The sequence below is a fragment of the Heptranchias perlo genome, chromosome 9, assembly GCF_035084215.1.
Source record: "Heptranchias perlo isolate sHepPer1 chromosome 9, sHepPer1.hap1, whole genome shotgun sequence".
NCBI classification, from domain to species: domain Eukaryota; kingdom Metazoa; phylum Chordata; class Chondrichthyes; order Hexanchiformes; family Hexanchidae; genus Heptranchias; species Heptranchias perlo.
Window position 1 is genome coordinate 55,824,736 of NC_090333.1, and position 20,724 is coordinate 55,845,459.

Here is a 20,724-nt window from a genome sequence, read left to right on the forward strand (position 1 = left end):
TAATGGCACCTTTATTATTTTTTAACTCTAACCAAATAGATTCTGTCCTTGACCCCTCAAGGACATCATGGCCCCAATATTAGTGGGGAAGCGGGATGGCAGCGGGGGGGCGATTGGGTGCGTGGCAAACCCGCATGAACCAAACTTACCGTTTCCGATGCGATCACATGTTGATTGATAGTGGATAACGTCCTCTCCGGGTTCCACACCCGGCAGCTAGCCTGATTGACAGGCTGGCTGCCATCAGGAGCTGCAACGCGATGGGGGGGGCAGGAAAGAGAGAGAGTGAGGCCTCATCCGGCACTGGAACGGAAGACCGGGGGAGGGGGGGAAGAGAATGGAAGATCCGGTGCCGGACTGGAAGACTGGGGTGGGGGGGGAGGGGGGAAGATTGGGAGGGGGAGAGGGGAAGATCGGGAGGGGGAGAGGGGAAGATCGGGAGGGGGGGGGGGCGAGGGGGGAGAGGGGAAGATCGGGTGGGTGAGATCGGCAGGACATCGGGAGGGTGAGATTGGGAGGGTGAACAGGGAGACATTGGGAGAAGATCGGGAGGGTGAAGAGGGGGACATCGGAACGGGAGACATTGGACATCGAAGCAGGTTTCAAAGGTAGGCATGAATCAGAAGTGATGGGAAAGCTGCCCAGGTAAGTTAAAAATCTTTCTAATCCCTTCACCTGTCACAGGTAAAGAGCCTTAAGTACCTCACTGAGGGACATTTGGCTCTTTAACTGTCATCCCGCCGGCTTTAATTGCCAGCGGGACTTCCGTTTTCGGGTCACCTGCGCGCACACAGGTGGGTCCCTCGGAAACTCGGAAGCCGGCAGGTTGGAGCCGGCTTCCGAACCTGAACGGGATTTCCATGATTTTCGGAGCCCCCCCCCGCCCCCAATGCACCTGCATTTGCGTCCTAAAATCACCCTGCATCTCTCTCCAGTACTGCAATATTCTCCTTAATCAATGCTGCTCCCCCCCACCCCCGCTTTCTTTTCCTTCCCTATCTTTGCTCTACACTTTGTATCCAGGAATATTTAGTACCCAATCCTGCCCTTTTTTGAGCCAGGTCTCCATTATCACCACTACATCACATTCCCATGTGGCTATTTGTGCCTGCAGCTCACCAACCCTATTTACCACGCTTCATGTGTTTACACACATGCACTGTAAACCGATCTTAGACCGTCTCGTATTCTCTCTTAGTCTGATCCCACCTAATTGTGTACTATTTCTTACTCTAGTGCTATTTGTCTCTCCCAATCCTTTGTGCACCTTGTTTCTCCTTTCTAATGCTACATCCTGGTGTCCATCCCCCTATCACATTAGTTTAAACCCTCCCCCACAGCACTAGTGAACCTCCCCGTGAGGACATTGGTCCCAGCTCTGTTGAGGTGCAACCCTTCCACCTTGAACAGATCCCTCCTGCCCCAGAACTGGTCCCAATGCCCCAAGAATCTGAAGCCCTCCCTCTTGCACCATATCTCCAGCCACGCATTAACCTGTCTTATCTTTCTATTTCTGTACTCACTTTGTTATTTCTTCAAAGAATTCAATAAGGGTGGTCAAACACGTCTTTCCTTTCTGAAATCCATCCTGACTACTTATTATCATCTTTTTGTTTTCGAGATGTTTTTCTATTACAGCTTTGAGTAAAAATTGCATTATCATTCCTACCATCGACATTAAGCTAACTGGTCTATAGTTCCCTGGACATGTTCTTTCTCCTTTTTTAAATACAGGAATCACATTAGTTGTCTGCCAGTCCTCTGGCACTATTCCCTTTTCTAATGAATTTTTATATATATGTAACAATGCCTCTGCTATCTCCTCCCTAACTTCTTTTAATATGTGTGGATGCAATCCATCCTCTCTAAGTTTAATTAGTTTATCAATTATCTCCCCCTTTCTATCTTAAACATCTTTACACCTTTTTTGATCTCCCCTTCTAATGTCCTGCCCACCTTGTTAGTCTCCCTGGTAAATACTGAGTCAAAGTAAATATTCAATAATTCTGCCATTTCGCTGTTATAACCTGTGGGTTTATCTTGTGCATCTCTTAATGGCTCTATCCTGATTTTTCTTTAGTTATTTATTTGTCTGTAGAAGACTTTACTATTTTTTTTTATATTCCTTGATAATTTAATCTCGTAGTTCCTCTTTGCTCTCCTAATTGTTTTTTTTTACTTCTTTCCTAACCTCTTTGTATTCCCTTTTGTCACCTCTCCTTTATTGTCTATGTATTTAGTGTATGCCCTTTTCTTTAATTTCAATTTTTACCCCTATCTCTTTATTCATCCATGGTGTTTCATTACTGGCTGGTTTGTTCTTGCTTTTTAGAGGAATGTATTTCTCCTGGACTCTATTGATCACTGTTTGAAATATTTCCCACTGCTGTTCTATCTCTGTCAATTTTTTTCCAGTTTACCTTCCCTCGTTCCATTTTCATCCCCTCAAAATTAGCTTTTTGCCAATCTATTATTTTGGTCTTTGTCTTACTTATGTCTTTCTCAACCATTATTTTAAAACTTATCACTGTTGCCTAGATGTTCCCCTATGCTTACCTCTCTTACCTGCTCCGGTTCATTTCCCATTACTAGATCCGGCAGTTGGGCTTCTCACATACTGGGTAAGAAAGGTGTCCTGTACACACTGTAAAAACTCGATTCCCCTTTCCCTACTTCTTCCTGCCAGTTTATTTGGGGTTACTGAAATCTCCCATGATTATTATTTGATTTTTTTTTACTCATTTCATAGATCTGCCGGCATATCTCTTCCTCCACTTCCCTTCCACTATTAGGTGGTCTGTAGAATAAACCTATTAACGTAATCGATCCCTTCTTATCCTTTGTCTCAATCCATAAAGATTCTGTTTCTATGTTGTCCCTAATTAGTACAGCTATTCCACCACCTCTCCTTTCTTCCTTCCCTCTCCTTTCTAAATAGGTTATATCCTGCAATATTTAACTTTCTAGTGCTCCTCTCAACCACTTCTCCCACCCTTTACAGTGCTCCTCTCAGCCACTTCTCCCACCCTTTACAGTGCTCCTCTCAGCCACTTCTCCCTCCCTTTACAGTGCTCCTCTCAACCACTTCTCCCACCCTTTACAGTGCTCCTCTCAGCCACTTCTCCCACCCTTTACAGTGCTCCTCTCAGCCACTTCTCCCACCCTTTACAGTGCTCCTTTCAGCCACTTCTCCCGCCCTTTACAGTGCTCCTCTCAACCACTTCTCCCACCCTTTACAGTGCTCCTCTCAGCCACTTCTCCCGCCCTTTACAGTGCTCCTCACAACCACTTCTCCCACCCTTTACAGTGCTCCTCTCAGCCACTTCTCCCGCCCTTTACAGTGCTCCTCTCAGCCACTTCTCCCACCCTTTACAGTGCTCCTCTCAGCCACTTCTCCCTCCCTTTACAGTGCTCCTCTCAGCCACTTCTCCCACCCTTTACAGTGCTCCTCTCAGCCGCTTCTCCCGCCCTTTACAGTGCTCCTCTCAGCCACTTCTCCCACCCTTTACAGTGCTCCTCTCAACCACTTCTCCCACCCTTTACAGTGCTCCTCTCAGCCGCTTCTCCCACCCTTTACAGTGCTCCTCTCAGCCACTTCTCCCACCCTTTACAGTGCTCCTCTCAGCCACTTCTCCCACCCTTTACAGTGCTCCTCTCAGCCACTTCTCCCACCCTTTACAGTGCTCCTCTCAACCACTTCTCCCACCCTTTACAGTGCTCCTCTCAACCACTTCTCCCACCCTTTACAGTGCTCCTCTCAGCCGCTTCTCCCGCCCTTTACAGTGCTCCTCTCAGCCGCTTCTCCCGCCCTTTATAGTACTCAGTAGGCCCAGTAGTATGTTTAAAATTTATTTTTCTTGTGGGTCAGGAGGAACAGAACTCCTCCTCCGGGCCTCATAAGGAAGCCTAGGGCCTCCCTTTGAACCGGGCTACCTCCCCCACCACCCCGATCGCGGACAGTCCACCACCTCCCCCCCGAGCCCCAATAGCTGACAGTCCTATTGGTGTCACAGGACTCCGATTTAAATAATTTAATCAGCTGGGTGCCCTCTTCAGGCAGCTGCTTGGGTGGCCTACTCCGAAGACCCCATCAAAATAGCTGGATTTGCAGCAAGATTTAAAAGCAATACTGACAGTGGGCGGGGGAGATCTTGATGTTAACATTCCCCATTTAAGATCCAATTAGTAAAAAGCTTTTCACACTCAGAATGTTTTGCAAAGAATGTACTTTTATAATCTAAAGTGTTGTATATTGCAAGTGTACCTGGTTAAAGTCAGAATCCTGACTATAGCAGATAATATGAGAAATAATGAGTAAAAGTGTATTCTTTATACATACTTGAAAAACTGGTCTGTTCCGAGTTTTGAACCAGCTCTGCTGAAACGTAATGTGAAGGGGATGAGGCTGTCCACAGTACACACGATGTATCCCGTCTGCAGGTAGTACCCTGGAGTCTGTGCCGGCATTGTGACCTTCGGAGGTCCTAATGATAAAAATCAAGTTTTGTGACTTTTTTAAGTATATCTATGGAGGGGTCAATGGATATTCTTAGTAATTTTTCACTCACAGTGTTAAAGTTACCAAAGTAAGTTACAAATCTCTAGATGCTGATTCTGAGTTATAGGCTCCTGGTGGATTCTGTACAGTGATAATGTGTATGTCACAACAGCAGTCAAATGTTTATACCCCCATTTATGCTACAGAAGTACCTCCAATACCAGTTTGTCAGAGGCAATATAAAGGAAATGGCATACATGCCTCTGGAGGCAGACAAAACCAAGCTCGTATAATTCATTCCGTGCTTCTAGGGGCAAAATTGCACCACTGACTAACATAAATGACTGCTATTTTTCAGGCTATGAGCTAGTAATGAAATTTTTACATGACTGGCCAACACAGACCCCGCTCCAGTCTCGGGGAAGGTCCACTGCCAGCAAATGACTTGGAAGCATTTGCGTTTGCACAATGATGTGCATACACAGTTGTTTTTCAGTTGCTGACAGTGCTCTGGATTCTGACCCCCATGGAGCAAGTTCAGAGCGCTGGGAGCCAACACATACTGCAATTATAAGTGATTACACAACACGAATGGGTAAAGTATAAAAACAAATAGAGAGCAATATATTGGAGAATTAGACTGAATATTCATTTGAATGAGAGTTCTAAATGGATGCTATTTGTAGCAAACAGAAGGAACCTTCTGCTAACGATTGCATTCAATTTAGGTTGATGCACAAGAAGACCATTTTCCAGATGTGGACAATAATATTTCACTGAGAATTTAGTGCTGTAGCTCTTCTCTGATTGTTATTTTGTGGACAGCTTGATCCTAAAGCTGTAGCTCTCTGTTTTACACTAAAGAAAATATATATGTGCACACACATACGCACAGTTGCAATTATTGGTCATAATACTGGATTGAGAACTGGCTGGAAGGCCGTAGGCAGAAAATAGTTATAGGTGAATTTGGATCTGTTTGGAGCCCGGTCACCAGTGATGTCCTGCAGGGATCGGTGTTGGGACCATTGTTCTTTACTATTTTTATTAATGATCTAGATGTACGTGTTGGGGGCACGATCTACAAATTTGCAGATGAAACCAAGCTCTGTGGGAGTGTTAGACGATGCTCGACTGCTTCAGGCGGATCTTGATGTGTTGGGGGATTGGGCTTGTGACTGGCAAATTACGTTTAATTTGGAAAAGTGCAGTGTTATGCATGCAGGCAGGGCAAATGCTCAACATGCATACACCCTTCAGGGAACAGCATTAAAGCAAGTGGAGAAAGAAAGACATCTGGGTGTTCTAGTGAATAGATCTCTAAAGTTTCACAAGTAATGCCATGAAGCAATAGCTAGAGAAAATAGGGTGTTGGGGTGCATTTATAGGACAATTGACTGTAAGACAAAGCATACTATTTTGTCCTTGTACAAGACCTTGGTCAGGCCTCAGTTGGAATACTGTGACCAGTTTTGGTCTCCTCACATGGTGGGTGATATTGAGGCTTTGGAAAGAGTGCAGAGGAGAATTACTAGACTAATTCCCAGTTTAAAGCATCTTAGTTATCAAGATAGGCTAAAATAGCTTGGACTACACTTTAGAGAAGCGTGGGCTATGGGGTGATCTGATTGAGGTTTATAAGATGATGAAAGGAACAGATTGTGTTCAAGTTGACAGTTTGTTCCAATTTAATACATTAGGGAGGACCCGGGGGTCACAATTTTAAGTTGTATAAGGCCAAGTCTAGGTTAGATGTCAGGAGGTGGTTCTTTTCCCAGAGAATAGTGGCCCTCTGGAACAGGCTGCCGGTTCGTGCAATGGACGCCGATTCACTGAATTCCTGTAAGCGAGAGCTGGACCTTTTTCTGGCTGGGGCAAAGATCAACTCTTACAAAGGTAGGTAATGCAGAGAATTATCAGGGCCAGAGTGATCTCCTGGACTAGTATCGATCGCCAAAGGGTTTGGAGCAGAATTTCCCAGATATTTTTCCCCCAAATTGGCCCTGGGTTTTTAATCTGGTTATTCGCCTCTCCCAGGAGAACACATGGATTTGGGTGGTGTGGGGAGTGTATATATTGTGATAGGTATCACAATTGTGTGGGACAGGCTGGATGGACCAGAGGGTCTTTTGCTGTCTGTAATTGTTCGTATGTTCTTAGTTTACTCTTTTTGTGGGGGGGCGGGGGGCGGGATATGCTGAAAGGTGAACGTTTATTAATTGCGCACAAATAAGAAAGATAAAAAGAAAAAAACTCTGGATCTGAAATTAATAACAGAAAATGATGGAAATACACAGCAGGTCCAGCAACATCTGTAAAGAGAAATAACACGTGAACTTTTCGAATAGAGACCCTTTATCAGAAATGCTCTGATCCAGGTGGGAAATAAATCCACGTGGGGAAGTCCATTTGGCCAATCTTAGCTCATCCAGAAAAAAAGATCTAATGCCTGATGAAAAGTCTGTACCTGAAACATTAACCTTTCTTTTTTAGATGATGGTGGGCCTGTTGCATATTTTCTGTTTTTATTTGACAACTGTGCTCATGTTTTATGTGCACTGCTATTTGTGTGGCAGTTGGCTACTGTGAATCTGAACATTGTTAGAACAAGCAATAGAACAGACCCCCTTTCTAGTGCAGACAGGAGAAGGAGGTCTCTTATGAAATTTAAAGCCCGATTTTAACCAGGAGCGGTAATCTGGCAGTGGGGGCGGGGTTGGTTGAGCGCCAAACCTGACCACCAAACCTGACCACGGCAGCGTGAGGCACGAGTGACTTAGGATCCCATCTAGCGGAAGGCCTGATATAAATAGCGGTGTACTGGGAAAGGATGGTCATCGACCATCTCGATTTTAACTCTGCTACCACCCCCTTTCCCCCAGGCAGAGAGAGTTAAAATTGCCCCTAGTGAATTACAGGTAATCTGAGAACACAAAAGCAATTTCATCCAGCAGACCTAAACCCTTTTTGAATGCAAAGCACAAGTTGCAGATGTAACTGTTTCCCATTGGTGCAGCTGAAGCTGTGATATATCACTGTGCTCACAGTTGGGTACTAGTTTCTGGAATGTCAGTCCTGCTACAAGAAGATTATTTGCATTGTTCCATCACTGGGTATAATGATGTTACCACACTACATTAGTCACGTGGAATTTCCTTTCCTACTGAAGTGCTCTTCAATTGGATTTTTTCTTCTTACTAAATAAGTACATGGGGGAGTGCAAACTGTTCTTTGAAAGTAAATTGGGAAATATTTGTCAGTACTTGAAGCATTTAGTCAATCTGACATGTAATGTTTTCAGCAGATTACTTCTAACGGACTTCAAAGGACCACAATGGTGGAACTGATTTAACTGATGGAAAACATATTAAAAAATGTGATATGTAGCTCCCCTGATGGCTCAGTTGATAAAATCATTGGTGATTTAAGCCAAAAAGGATAAGAAAGTCTCAGTTCCGATCATGCTCTGTTCTGAGAGCTTATATCAATAGGGAGGCATTATAATTGGCCTCAGTGCCACCGGACTAGGGAAGGGAAAAGAGCATTCCTGCTCCTGATTACTATCCAATGACCCCTGCTGGAAAAGGGTTTGTGTGCATGGGCATCAGGTTATAGATTGGGCCCTGGTCAAATACACTGCTGATGCTTATTGTCTGGAAGGATGTGTGAACAATGCCCATTAGGGTGCAGTATCCTGGAGGTCAATGCCTTTAGGAGAGGGGAAACATTTGGGTGATTTTTTTCCCCTCTAAAAGTATGATGAATGTGGATTGAAGTTGCTTTCTGTGATACTAATAACAAACACATCTACTCATTTGAACGAAATCCTTTATCCACTATTCTAACTAAGATGTTAACCCATTCATTAAAATAGCAGAGAGAGGAATTTCATATGGTTACAGTAATAGGTTCATTACTCATATCATATAGTGTAAATTCACCCCAGTGCAGCAGAAACATTGTAAAAAAAGTGTCTTTGGCTGTAACGTATTTTATGCTGCCTTATAGCAGGGCTTCATCATATCTCACCTGGAACAATGTTGGAATATGACACACTAGATACTCGCTGGAAGAGGTAATCTTCTGTGTCATAGCCAGTTACCTTCAAGAAGAAAGCTTCATCGGGTGGAATAAAGTCAGTCACATTCAAGATGCTGTAAGGCTTGCGGTCAGGGTAATACTTCACGGGAATAGTCTTCAATGAAAAGCCTGAGATGCCGAGGAGTTCCACTCGATCCACCCTAGCAGGAGGGGTGAGTCCAGTTGTATTCAGCAGTAAGTATGTTGGTACACCTGTAAATACAAACAATATGGGGCACAAGGTAAAGCAATTAGTTCAAAACAAGACCTGATAAGAGTTAAAATACAGTAGGATATTGCCACAGTTTGAAATAATATTAGACTATAGTCCAAATAATTTGACCTTTAGTCTGTTACAGGTCCAGGAAAATTCTAGTTTCCCTGTGCCAGTCATTTTTGTAAATTTTCAGTTCACTCACTATGATGCCAAAATAAACATTAATATTACAGTAATAAAGTACCTCAGCAGTCAAGTGTAGCTTTATTGTAATGTTAAACCTACAATACTAAAATAAAAACAGTAAATAAACCAATATTAAATAAAACAATTTTTTTTTAAATCACGAAAGCCTCCCATTTCTTCATCCATTTGGAAGTTGGGACCCATGTTGTAAAAAAATTAGACTTTGGCTGAAAACAGTATCAACAAATTGAGGCTTACAAGTCTGAATATTTACACGGTCACATCTTAGATACAACTAGTTGAATGTTTACAGTGATTCTCTAACATCAATCTAATATTTGTCATCTGCAGTGCCTGCAGCCTTATTGCGTCTAATTATGAAAACACACCACATTGCAGTAGGGTTAAAACAGATTTGTAACAAACTGACCTTGTACAGGCCTGTTGCTGATGTTTTTAAAGTTCATTGTTGGTTTTCGGGAAAATCCACCTCGGAAGTCAATGGTACTGAGGCCTGTGATTCGAACTGAATGTCTTCCAGCACTTGCTGTCTGGGAAAAAAACACACACAAAGATCTGGGTCATGTATTAAAACCAGGGCAGCACATTCCATCACTATTTCATGCAGTGGTAAGATACAAGTTTGTACCCAAACGTCCTCCTAAACTAAAGTACTTATAGTTGGAGGGGAGGGGATGGTATTGTTTAATGATGCATTGACATTGCACCCATCAGTCTCAGGTACCTGGTAGATGCAATTCAGGTCCCAGCCAAGCAGAACCCCATTTACAGTGTAAAAGGGGCGGCCAATCTGATCCTGTCAGTTTCCCGCTAGGTAGGTTAGGTTAAAATTACCCCGGAAGGCTGACACAGTAAACCTGTGAAAGGAGAGACTTTTCTTTAGTTTTATTTGAATTCAGTTCCATTCACACAACACAGGTGAAGATGCCAAGTGGAGAGAGGACAGGCAAATTACCATTGCTACTCTCATGCAGTTTCTAGCATCTGGCTCAAGAGCAACAATGATAGAGACTTTGTAGACGACCTCCCTCTGCACCCCACTCCCCTGTACTGTGTATCACGTATCATTGCATTTGTGATAATAGCTGCTTATAATAGTTCATCTGCATGAATGTAATTTGCCACTGAGTTAAATCACAACACAAATTAATTTCATATTTGACTCGGTGCCACTGCAATGTCAGGACATCTTCAAAAATGCTATAAAACAGCAAAATTCAAGGAAATTTGGTTCCCACAATTTAAAGGTCATAAAACTGCAGGGTTGTCAATTTTCTAAATTGCTGCAATGGCACAAACATCCTATACACTGTATTTTTCTCCCCATGTCTGGAGCACTTAGCAAAGAATTTGCTGTGAGTTCACCAAGTCCTTACATCAATTTCCTTCCTGCCATCCTAAGCCTGGGCCTCTTCCAGTTAGTAACTGGCATTTCCATCGGCTATCTTTAAACATCTTTTGTACTTATCTTTGTCTGTGAAGTGCCATTTAATTGTACCAGGTTGAACCTGGCATAACAATTCATGTCAAGTAAAACAGATGGGAAAAGAAAATATATTTTTTCCAAGTCACAATGCCCCAGCAGTTTGTTGTGAAGTTGTTTCATCATCTTCTCTGGTGACAGTTGAAAAGCTGTGCAATGCTATAAAAGCTCCCTGTTGGTAAAGGAATGAAGTGAAATGTGCTGCCATCACCCATTCGTGCCACTAAACTTTTACTGGCTTATTACTCGAATACCCTCACAATCAAAACGTGCCAGGCAGCTACTTAAAATGTGATCCCACAGACAATGGGAGCCTGTGTGCTTAAAGGAGTCATCATATTTAATTTTTTTACATAATTAATAGTGATGTCAGGTAATTACTGCTGTCAACACCTATACAGGACCAAAGATTTCTAACTGTTACACATCCATTAGCAACGTGAAAGTTCCTAAATTCAGGAACTTCTTGTTCAGTACCTTATTATCTCAGCAGCTACTTCCACCACTGCTGCTGCTGTACATCCCAGAGCACTAACAGCAACAAAACTATAGTGTTATACAATGCCCCTGGTTACACTGCACCAAGTGCAGCATTTCGGAGAGTGGTGTCAACTACAGTTATACTGCCTCTTCACACTGGTGACCGGTAAATTGATGAACAGTTTGGAACTGAAGCAGGGAGGTCCTAGGTTCAACCCCTCCTCTATACCCAGTTAGCAGATTTCTGTCAGGGTGGAGGTGAGGTGTTAGAATTGATGTCAGCATCCTGAGTTAGGTGGAGAGTAAAAAAATTCAGCCAATTTTCTCTTGCTAGAAAACACATGTTTGTGGGCATCACATGAGACTTGACTGTGATGACGTCGTCCCCCTCTCCCTCCTGTATAAGTTGTAAAGGCCACTAGGTGAAAGATGCTGGAATCCACAGCACTTTATTCTGGACTGATTCAATGTTTTAAAATATTAAAATAAAAATAGTTATTACTAATCACAATTGACTCTTGGGGGTTGATTTTAACCCTACCTGCTTGGCAGATACCAGGCGGTTGGACAGTTACTTACCCACTCAGAACTCCACCCTTTCCCCTCTATTTCTGATTTTAATTTGCAGGGTTCTGCAGGCAGCTGAGGCACCCACCTAAAGCAGCCAGGAGCCTCATGAATTTATTCAAACTGGAGTCCTATAATATCAATGGGATCCTGACTACATTTTAACTGGGGCCTGAATGGGGAAGCCACCCTGGCTTTCCTGATAGACCGAAATAGATCAGCAGCTGGTGGGATTGATGAAAAAGGCTTGCCAAATTAAGTGTAAAACTTTCCTTTGGGGGTCCCTCCCACAAGACCCCCCTGAAACCTCCTCTCCACCACTTAGCTGCAGGGCGCCAGATATTTCCATGCCAGCAGTTGCTCTGCATTCTGGGCGGGAAGTGGACCTGTGGCATTTAAACAAGGCCCGGGAGTTAAGATACCCCGGGCCTGAATCTCAGGCCAGTGAGTGCTTGCCCCACTCCCCGTCCATGGTTAAAATTGACCCCTTGAATTTTGCACCATCAGAAGTTAATACTCAGTGAGTATAACACTGCAGGCATACATGTATGCAAGTGCCATAACTGAATGAGATATACTGACCAGTAGTCTTATAAAATTACAAGTCAAAATGACACTTTACTCGCCAGGATTGGCAAGCATGCAACCATTAAAAAAATTCCTTCATGTATGGAAAATGCTGCCAGAATCGAGGACCAGTGAAGTCAGCGTGCATTGAACTTTGTGTCTTGTGTCATTAAGCTGTTTGTGGTCCCAAAGAGGTTTACTGAATGGATACTATTCAGCCAGTCAAAAGAAGGTGTGATAGAATCAAGAGCTGTGTTTCTTCTGCACAAATTATTTTAATTAAATATGAAACATATTATGGGCTTAAAAATAATGGTAATTGATGGACAGAACTAAGATACACTACACCAAATCTGTTCCTATCATTAAAATTAATAGGCGCACTGCGCACACGCTTGCTAATACTTCTCTCACATTGGCCAGCAATACTCTTCCCTTCTACTAGCAACATTTCAGTCACCACCGAAATTTTTCCTTCGGCTGTTTCAATTACTGCATCTTCAAATGTTTTGAAATGGCTGAAAACATAACCAAGGCAAATTTTAAAAATTGAGTTGCGTTAATTCAGAGGAAAATGTAAGCATATCTGGTAGAACGTACAGCTGCCTGCCCTCAGCAATGTGCTCTGTTCAAGCATTGCTGCAATGAGGTGAATGTTTGGTGGTGTGCACTTCATTCAAAGTCACTTTGAAAATCAAATGGCTTGTTGAAATTTTGCAAGTGATTGCGAACTCCGATTTACTCATACATACCTGCCGACCACTGCTCACATGGCTTGATTAACCCATGCATTTCTAAATGCTCACTATGGACTCAGAGCTAGTCCACAACTGACCTTAGACTAATTGGTTTATAGGTACCTGATTTATTCTTCTCTTCCCTTATCAAAAAATGTTGTATTATCTTCTCTCCAGCCCCATGGCACAATTTGCATTTTTGTATTCTGCCTCTTTTTCAAGTTTCATTTTAATTTTAGTTTGTTTATTCATCCAAAGAATTCTAGCTTTTGCTGCACCACCCTTTATTTTTTATGGGAATATGTCTTATCTGTATCTTAATCTTCTCCTGTTAGAAAGATTTCCATTATTTCTCCACTGTCTTATCTGTCAATTTTTCTCGACTACTTCCCTTTTTATTTTGTTAACCTTTTTACAAGTTAAGTACCTTTGCCTGTTCCTCTTCCTTTTCAGCTTTTATACTGAACTTAATGATGTAATGCTCACTGTTTGCTAGATGTTCCCCATCTCCTACCTAACCTACCTGCCCAATTCCATTTCCTAGAAATAGTTCTCGCACAGCTTGTTTCTCTGTTGGACTAAAAAGCAGTGCAGGACACTTTATAGAACCCCCTCCCCTTCTTTGCCACTTACATTACTTTTACCACAGTCTATCTAGATAATTAATGCCACTATTATGGCCCTGTGTTTCAGCACTTTTTTCTCATTTGTCTACATACATCTTCTACTTTGTTCCATTGTTCAGCAGTCTATAATAAGCACCCAATAGAGTAACAGTTTATTTCTTATTTCTTAACTCTAACCAAATTGATTCAGCAGTTTTACCATCCCCTTATCATGTTTACATTCTAATACTGTAATTGAATATTTGAGTAATACTGCCACCCTGTACTATTTTCCATTGTCTAACCCTCCTGAATCTTTTGTAACTTAGCCTAAGCCGCATTTCTGTTAATGCTATTATATCATATGTAGACTATGTATATTATAAAATACCACACACGCATCCCCCACTCACTTCGCCCCACCATTGGTGACCGTGCCTTCGGCCGTCTAGGCCCAAAGCTCTGGAATTCCTTCCCTAAACCTCTCCGCCTCACAACCTCTTTCTCCTTTAAGACCCTCCTTAAAATCTATCTGTTTGACCAAGCTTTTAGTCACCCCTCTTAATATCTCCTTCTTTGGCTGCATTCCCAGCACGTGTCTGTCCTATGAATTTAACCTCTTGTGAGCTGAATTTATGTTTATATAACCATTTCAATGTAAATTATACTAGAAATCCTTCTATGGAAGAATAGTCAGAAATCCTGAAATGTGACAACTCCCTGTCCCCCATCTTTAAATCCATCTATGGTCTTGCCCCACTTTATCTCTGCAACTTTCATATCACCTCCTTCATCTTCAGTCTTCTGACTCTGGCCTTCTCTTCATCCCATCTTCCCTTTGCCTCACCTTTAGTGGCAGAGCTATCGGCCATCTCCTGGAACACCCTCCCTAAACGCCTCTCCACCTTCAGATACCTCCTCAAAACACATCTTTTTGACTCACCTTTTCCAGCATTTCCACCACACCTCAGTCTCCATTCCTTTATCTATTTTATTTATTTTCTCTCCTCCCCCACCCCCCTCCCCTCTGTTAAACACATCTGGTACATTTTGTACATAAAAGATGCTACATAATTCATAGGATTATAGAATCATAGAATGGTTACAGCACAGAAGGAGGCCATTCAGCCCATTGAGCCCGTGCCAGCTCTTTGTAAGAAAAATCCAGTTAGTTCCATTCCCCTGCTCTTTCCCCATAGCCTTGCAAATTTTTTCCCTTAAAGTATTTAACCAATTCCTTTTTGAAAGCCACGATTGTATCTGCTTCCACCATTCTTTCAGGCAGTGCATTCCAGATCATAACTACTTGCTGCGTTAAAAAGTTTTTCTTCATGTCGTCTTTGGTTCTTTGGCCAATCACCTTAAATCTGTGTCCTCTGATTCTCGACCTTTCCGCCAATGGGAACAGTTTCTCTTTATTTATGTTATCTAAACCCTTCATGATTTTGAACACTTCTATCAAATCTCCTCTCAATCTTCTCTGTTCTAAGGAGAACAACCCCAGCTTCTCCAGTCTATCCACGTAACTGAAGTCCCTCATCCCTGAAACCATTCTAGTAAATCTTTTCTGCACCCTCTCTAAGGCCTTCACATCTTTCCTAAAGTGCAGTGCCCAGAATTGGGCAATACTCCAGTTGTGGCCGAACCAATGTTTTGTAAAGGTTCAACATAATTTCCTTGCTTTTGTACTCTATGCCTCTATTTATAAAGCCCAGGATCCCATCTATTTTTTTTAACTGCTTTCTCAACCTGTCCTGCCACCTTCAAAGATTTGTGCACATATACCCCCAGGTCTCTCTGTTCCTGCACCCCCTTTAGAATTGTACCATTTAGTTGATATTGCCTCTCCTCATTCTTCCTGCCAATGTGTTATCACTTCGCACTTCTCTGCGTGCGATTACAAATTGTTGTTGATGATCGAATAGATAATTCTAACAGATCAAATCAAATTATATTGCTTAAAACAAGCAACAATAAAATGACCCCATAACAAGAAGAAAATGATTGATAGGTTAAATACAGTCCACCAATGCAAAACCTTGCTCTGGGGCAACGGCACATTGTAGTCATATAATCACTTTTGTGTAGAATTAGAATCATGTTTAATTAGATTGAGTTGATGAAAGACTGGTTGAATGGGCTGTGGCACAAAGCTTTACAAATTATTTTTATCTACAGAAATTGTGATCCAAGCACAACATTTCTTGGCAAACTAGTTTTGCATTTATCAGGATTGAACTGTACTTGATTGGCTCCAGCTCTGACTCTGTCTGCCCACCACAGACCCATAAAGGTTCCTGGATTTCCTTTGATTTCATTCTGGAAGCTGTTTCTGCTTAGTTGTCCCTACCTACAAGAACGTGATCTGTAAATTAACTAGGGACACAGCAGATGATTTAATTATTGGTGGACTCCTGAGACATGTCTTTCAGGGTTTGCTAAAATCGAAACAAAATTAAAAGCAGCTGCGGTGTGAATACCATTACATGGTGATAACCTTCACAAAAAAACATTAACTGCATGATGTTTCATTTAAATCTATGACTATATTTATATTCATACTATATTTTACTGATGTCTACAGGATATCAAGAATAAATATTTTATGGTTTGGAACATTTGTCATGGATGGACAACTTGATGCAACATGGATGTCAGCAGAATGGGCAAGAGTTAGGTCCAGGTACAGATGCTGGCTGAAGTTTTGTTCAAAATGCGTTTCATATCATAAACTGGCATGACATACACAAGGCACTAATGTATATCTTGCAGTATCAGGAGTTCTAGTACCATTGTATTGCATTGTATCAGGGCATTGGTGCCAGACTGTATTGATATCAGGGTATTGGTGCCAGTACTGTTCAGGTATCAGGGTATTGGTGCCAGACTGTACTGGTATCAGGGTATTGGTGCCAGACTGTACTGGTATCGGTATCAGCATATTGGTGCCATACTGTACCGGTATCAGTATCAGGGTATTGGTGCCAGATTGTATTGGTATCGGTATCAGCATATTGGTGCCAGACGGTACTGGTACCAATATCAGGGTATTAGTGTTGGATTGTACTGGCATCAGAATTAGAACTGGTACCAGACTATACTTGTATCATTGCATTGGTGCCAGTCTGCACTGGTATCATTATCAGGGTATTGGTGCGTCGGTACTGGTGTCCGTATCAAGGGTGTTGGTACTAGACTGTACTGGTATCACTATCAGGGTACAAACTGTGCTGATATTCATATCAAGGGTGCTGTTATTGAGCTGAGCAAATGGCAGCTTGGCTTAGTGATAGCCTCTCACCTCTGAGTCATAAGGTTGTAGGTTGAAGCCCCAATACAGATTTAAGCACATAGGCCGGGGAATTGGCCTTGCACCGACCGGAAAGCAATGCAAAGTGGGCGGCATGCCTGCAACATGCACCTGAAAATGATGGCCCAAGGCTCGCTGGAAATTGGGCCTCAGGCCTCATCGACATAATACCGGCAAGCTGTGGACAACAATTGGGCGTCCATGTGCAGATCGCTGGCCGGGGTCTTCTCAAAATCAGCTGGCTTGGATGCTGAGCCAGCCCGCAGGGAGCACCTATGGTGGGTGGGGGTGGGGGACGGGAGGATGGATGGGAGGGGCATAAGCCAGGGCCTGCAATATTGCTGTGGAGCCAAGACGAGCGCTCCTGCTCCTTCTGGCACCACATTAAGATGAGTAAAAGAAAAAATTTACCTGTTCTTCAGCAGCCTCCAGCATTCCCTTTAAGGCCGTTAGTTAGGCTGCTGTAGACCTGGAAAAACTAAGCATAGTGCTGTGCATACTCCACCCAGTTTTTGACAAATTTGGCATTGGGATCCTAAGACAGACATTAGGCACCTGATTATCATATTCAAGGGGCCTAACGTCTGTTTTAGGCAGATGTCCCAGTTACTCGAAAGTCGCTGGCTGCCAATTTGGCAGCTGCCGCACTCATGGGGTGATAGGGGAAAAGAGCACGGGAGATCGTGCCCATAAATTGGTTCCGCTATCTCTTATTTTCTGCCCAGAAATCAGGCACAACGGGGAACAATTTCTCCCCCCATAATCTGGGCTGACACTTCAATGCAATACTGAAGGAGTGCTGCACTGTTGGAGGTGCAGTTTCTCGATCAAGACATTAAACTGTGACTCAGTATAGGTGGACTTAAAAGATCCACCTATGTGAAGGGGAGCAGGGGAGTTCTCCTAGCATCTTGGTCAATCTGAATCTCTCAACCAACACCAACAGAAAGATATTAACTGATCATTTAATTCATTTGTTATTGTGGGACATTCTGTGGGCAAATTGGCTTTGCTTTGCATACAAAACTACAATGATTACACTTCAACAAAGCAGTCGGCTACAAAGTGCTTTGGGGCATCCTGAGGATGTGAAAGGTGCTAAATCATCATCTTCTAGCTGAAGAATCAGACTGGCTACCTGTGTTAGACCAATACTATATGTACCAAAGATGTGCCTTTACTAATATTAGCATGAATATCAATATTAGTCCGTATTGTACCAAGGGGTTAGACCTGAACCAGCATGAGCACCAGTATCATTTTAATAGTCATAATCATCAGAACTCATAATTCAAATACATAATTCCTTCTTTGTGCAAGTGCAGATAGATTAAGCCATAAAAAAGTCCAAAAGCATTTTGGGTTTCATGAATGGGGGCAAAGAGTACAAGAGCGAAGAGGCTATGATAAATTGATACATGTCAATGGTTAAAGCACAGTTAAAGTACAGTGTGCAGTTTTGGTCACCCAATTATAGAAAGGTTATTAAAGCCATAGATATATTTGTCATGATGATACCAGAGATGAGAAACTGCAGTTATGAGGATCAATATACCTACCAAAACAAACAAAATTCCTCTGTCATCAAATAATATTAAAAAAACACACGTCAGAGGAACTAGATTTTTTTGTTCGCTACTCCTTGTCCACTACTGAGAAGCATTTATTTAAATTAATATTTCATTCGTTACATCAAACTCCTGAAGTATAGAAAGAGCAGGTAGAATTTTTCCCCACAGGAAAGGCTTAGAATTGGACTTGTTCCAAGTTAGTAGTTCCAAATTTCAGTATAAAGATATAAATTAATTTTAAGATGGAGATGGAGGTCAAATTCCTCTTAACAGAAAATGTGAGAATGCCTAGTCTTCTCCATAATTAATGAGCCACTATCAAAATTATAACAATGCGCAGTTTGAAACATGTCATTTCTGAGACTGCTATTTAATGCTATTTAATTAGTGAGTCGTTAAATCCCAAGAAAATTGGGCTATTTGATGCAAGTGTGTTAGCCTGTCTTCTAAAATTACTCACGGTGGAATTTCATATCCACAGAAAAAAAAATCAATGAATTTGTATAGGATTGTGGCTGATAATTTAGTATAACCTTTGGACAACTTTGAATGTAAAATGCTAGGGCAGGTTTTCATTTGCCTACTATTCTAGTCATGCTGTAAAATTGGGCAGCAGGCAGACAAAAAATTTGTAAAAAAAACAATCTCCCACCCATTGGCTGCCTGAAGCCCACCTGACTCGATTTTCGAGCGGGTCTTGAAATGGGCGGCCAGGGCCATGCCTGAAGCAGGCGGAAACCTTATTTCAAGATTTGTATCGGAGTCCTACACTGGTTGAAAGGATCGCAACACGATTTTCAGGTACCAATCGGCGGAGTGAGCGCAGTACATGGTCCGTTCATTGGTTGGATGTGGAGCAGCCTAACTAGCAGTCCTTAAACAGACCACCGGAGGCTGCTCTGGAAACACCATGGAAAAGTTCTTTAAATGATTTTTTATGAAAAATCTTCTAGCCCTCTGCTGGTTCTTTATATGAACATGTTAACCTGTTCATAACTGATATTACACTGTGTGATTTAGACCCATTTCAAGCATGTATCTGCTTTTACAAAGTATTCCGAGACACAAGCCAGGAGATTCCTCAGAGCTGCTCCCATCTGACCGCCACTGTAACTTGGCCGGAAGTGCGGCAGAAGGCCCGCTACGTGCTTAAACAGAGTTTACGCCTCATTTCAGAGAAGTTACGGTGACAGAGCAGGAGCAGCGCTGAGAAAATTCCCGGACATAATAATTTTACAATTGAAATGTGTTCACTATACTTTTTTGTGAAAACAAGTGCTAAACAAAGCAAGCTTCATTTGAAAGTTGACCAATGCTTAATTGGGAAACTATATGCAAAACCATTTGTGCTGCAGAGGTCAAACAATACCCCATCTTATCCTCTACTAGCCTATTCTTTGAGGTTCAAGTCACTCAGGTTTAATCAATAATGCAGGTCGCTAATAAGAGGGTGTAAGGTCACCTTAGATCATTGAAGTGCACCATAGCCGGGGGCCCTAATGCTCTGCAATTCTGCAGGCTTGGAATTTATCATTCATTGCAGGATTTCTCCCCTTAGTTTCCTTCCTCAGTTTTTCGTATTGTAATTGTATTGGAACGTGGTGGACTGATACCTGAAATTCGGAATCCCAATGGTGTCATGTGACACTAATCCTTTAACTCCCACTTAGATGTTAATCCGCATGCATCTCCCATACTTCAACTGCACACTTCAACTGCACAAACTGTAGTGCAGAAAGTGTGAAGTGTATGATGACCTAATAAAGGTCTTTAAAATTATGAAGGGGTTTGATAGGGTAGACGTGGAGAAAATGTTTCCACTTGTAAGGGAATCCAAAATTAGGGATCATAAATACAAGATAGTCACTAATAAATCCAATAAGGAATTCAGGAGACATTTCTTCACCCAGAGAATGGTTAGAATGTGGAACTTGCTACCACATGGAGTATTTGAGGTGAATAGCATAGATGCAATTAAGGGGAAGCTAGATATGTACATGAGGGAGAAAAGAATAGAAGGATGGGTGAGATGAAGTAGGGTGAAAGGAGGCTCATGTGGAGCATTAGCACCAGCATAGACCAGTTGGACCGAATGGCCTATTTTTGCGTAATCCTAAGTGTTTAGTGTTTGATAGTAAATAACTGTTTTGTGTATAAATTCTTTCATGCTCATTTTTTACTGTCCTGTTGGTAAGTTTAATAATGTGTGTTTGCTGTCAAACTTGATGGCAGCCTCACATTATTAAACATAGCCAACATCTTTCTGCAAATCATATATCATGGAGAAAAATATAAAAGAGGGCAAGATTTTAATAATTTCTTCCCAATTCTATCTATCTATTTAAAATCAGAAAAAAATCTGTGGTTATATTGGATAACATGTGTAATCACTTTCAATACAT

At 42.1% G+C, this 20,724-nt stretch overlaps 1 protein-coding gene across 3 annotated transcripts in view; it reads right to left on the reverse strand.

Annotated features, from left to right (window-relative positions):
* hmcn1 (hemicentin 1) overlaps positions 1–20,724 on the reverse strand; it is a 505,541-nt gene that overhangs the window by 317,447 nt on the left and 167,370 nt on the right. For all 3 annotated transcript variants that reach the window (XM_067990488.1, XM_067990487.1, XM_067990490.1), the window contains exons 7-9: positions 9,412–9,532; positions 8,528–8,791; positions 4,340–4,484 (exon numbers count right to left, since the gene is read on the reverse strand). In XM_067990488.1, the coding sequence (XP_067846589.1) occupies positions 4,340–4,484; positions 8,528–8,791; positions 9,412–9,532 (530 nt within the window). The remainder of the gene's footprint in view (positions 1–4,339; positions 4,485–8,527; positions 8,792–9,411; positions 9,533–20,724) is intronic.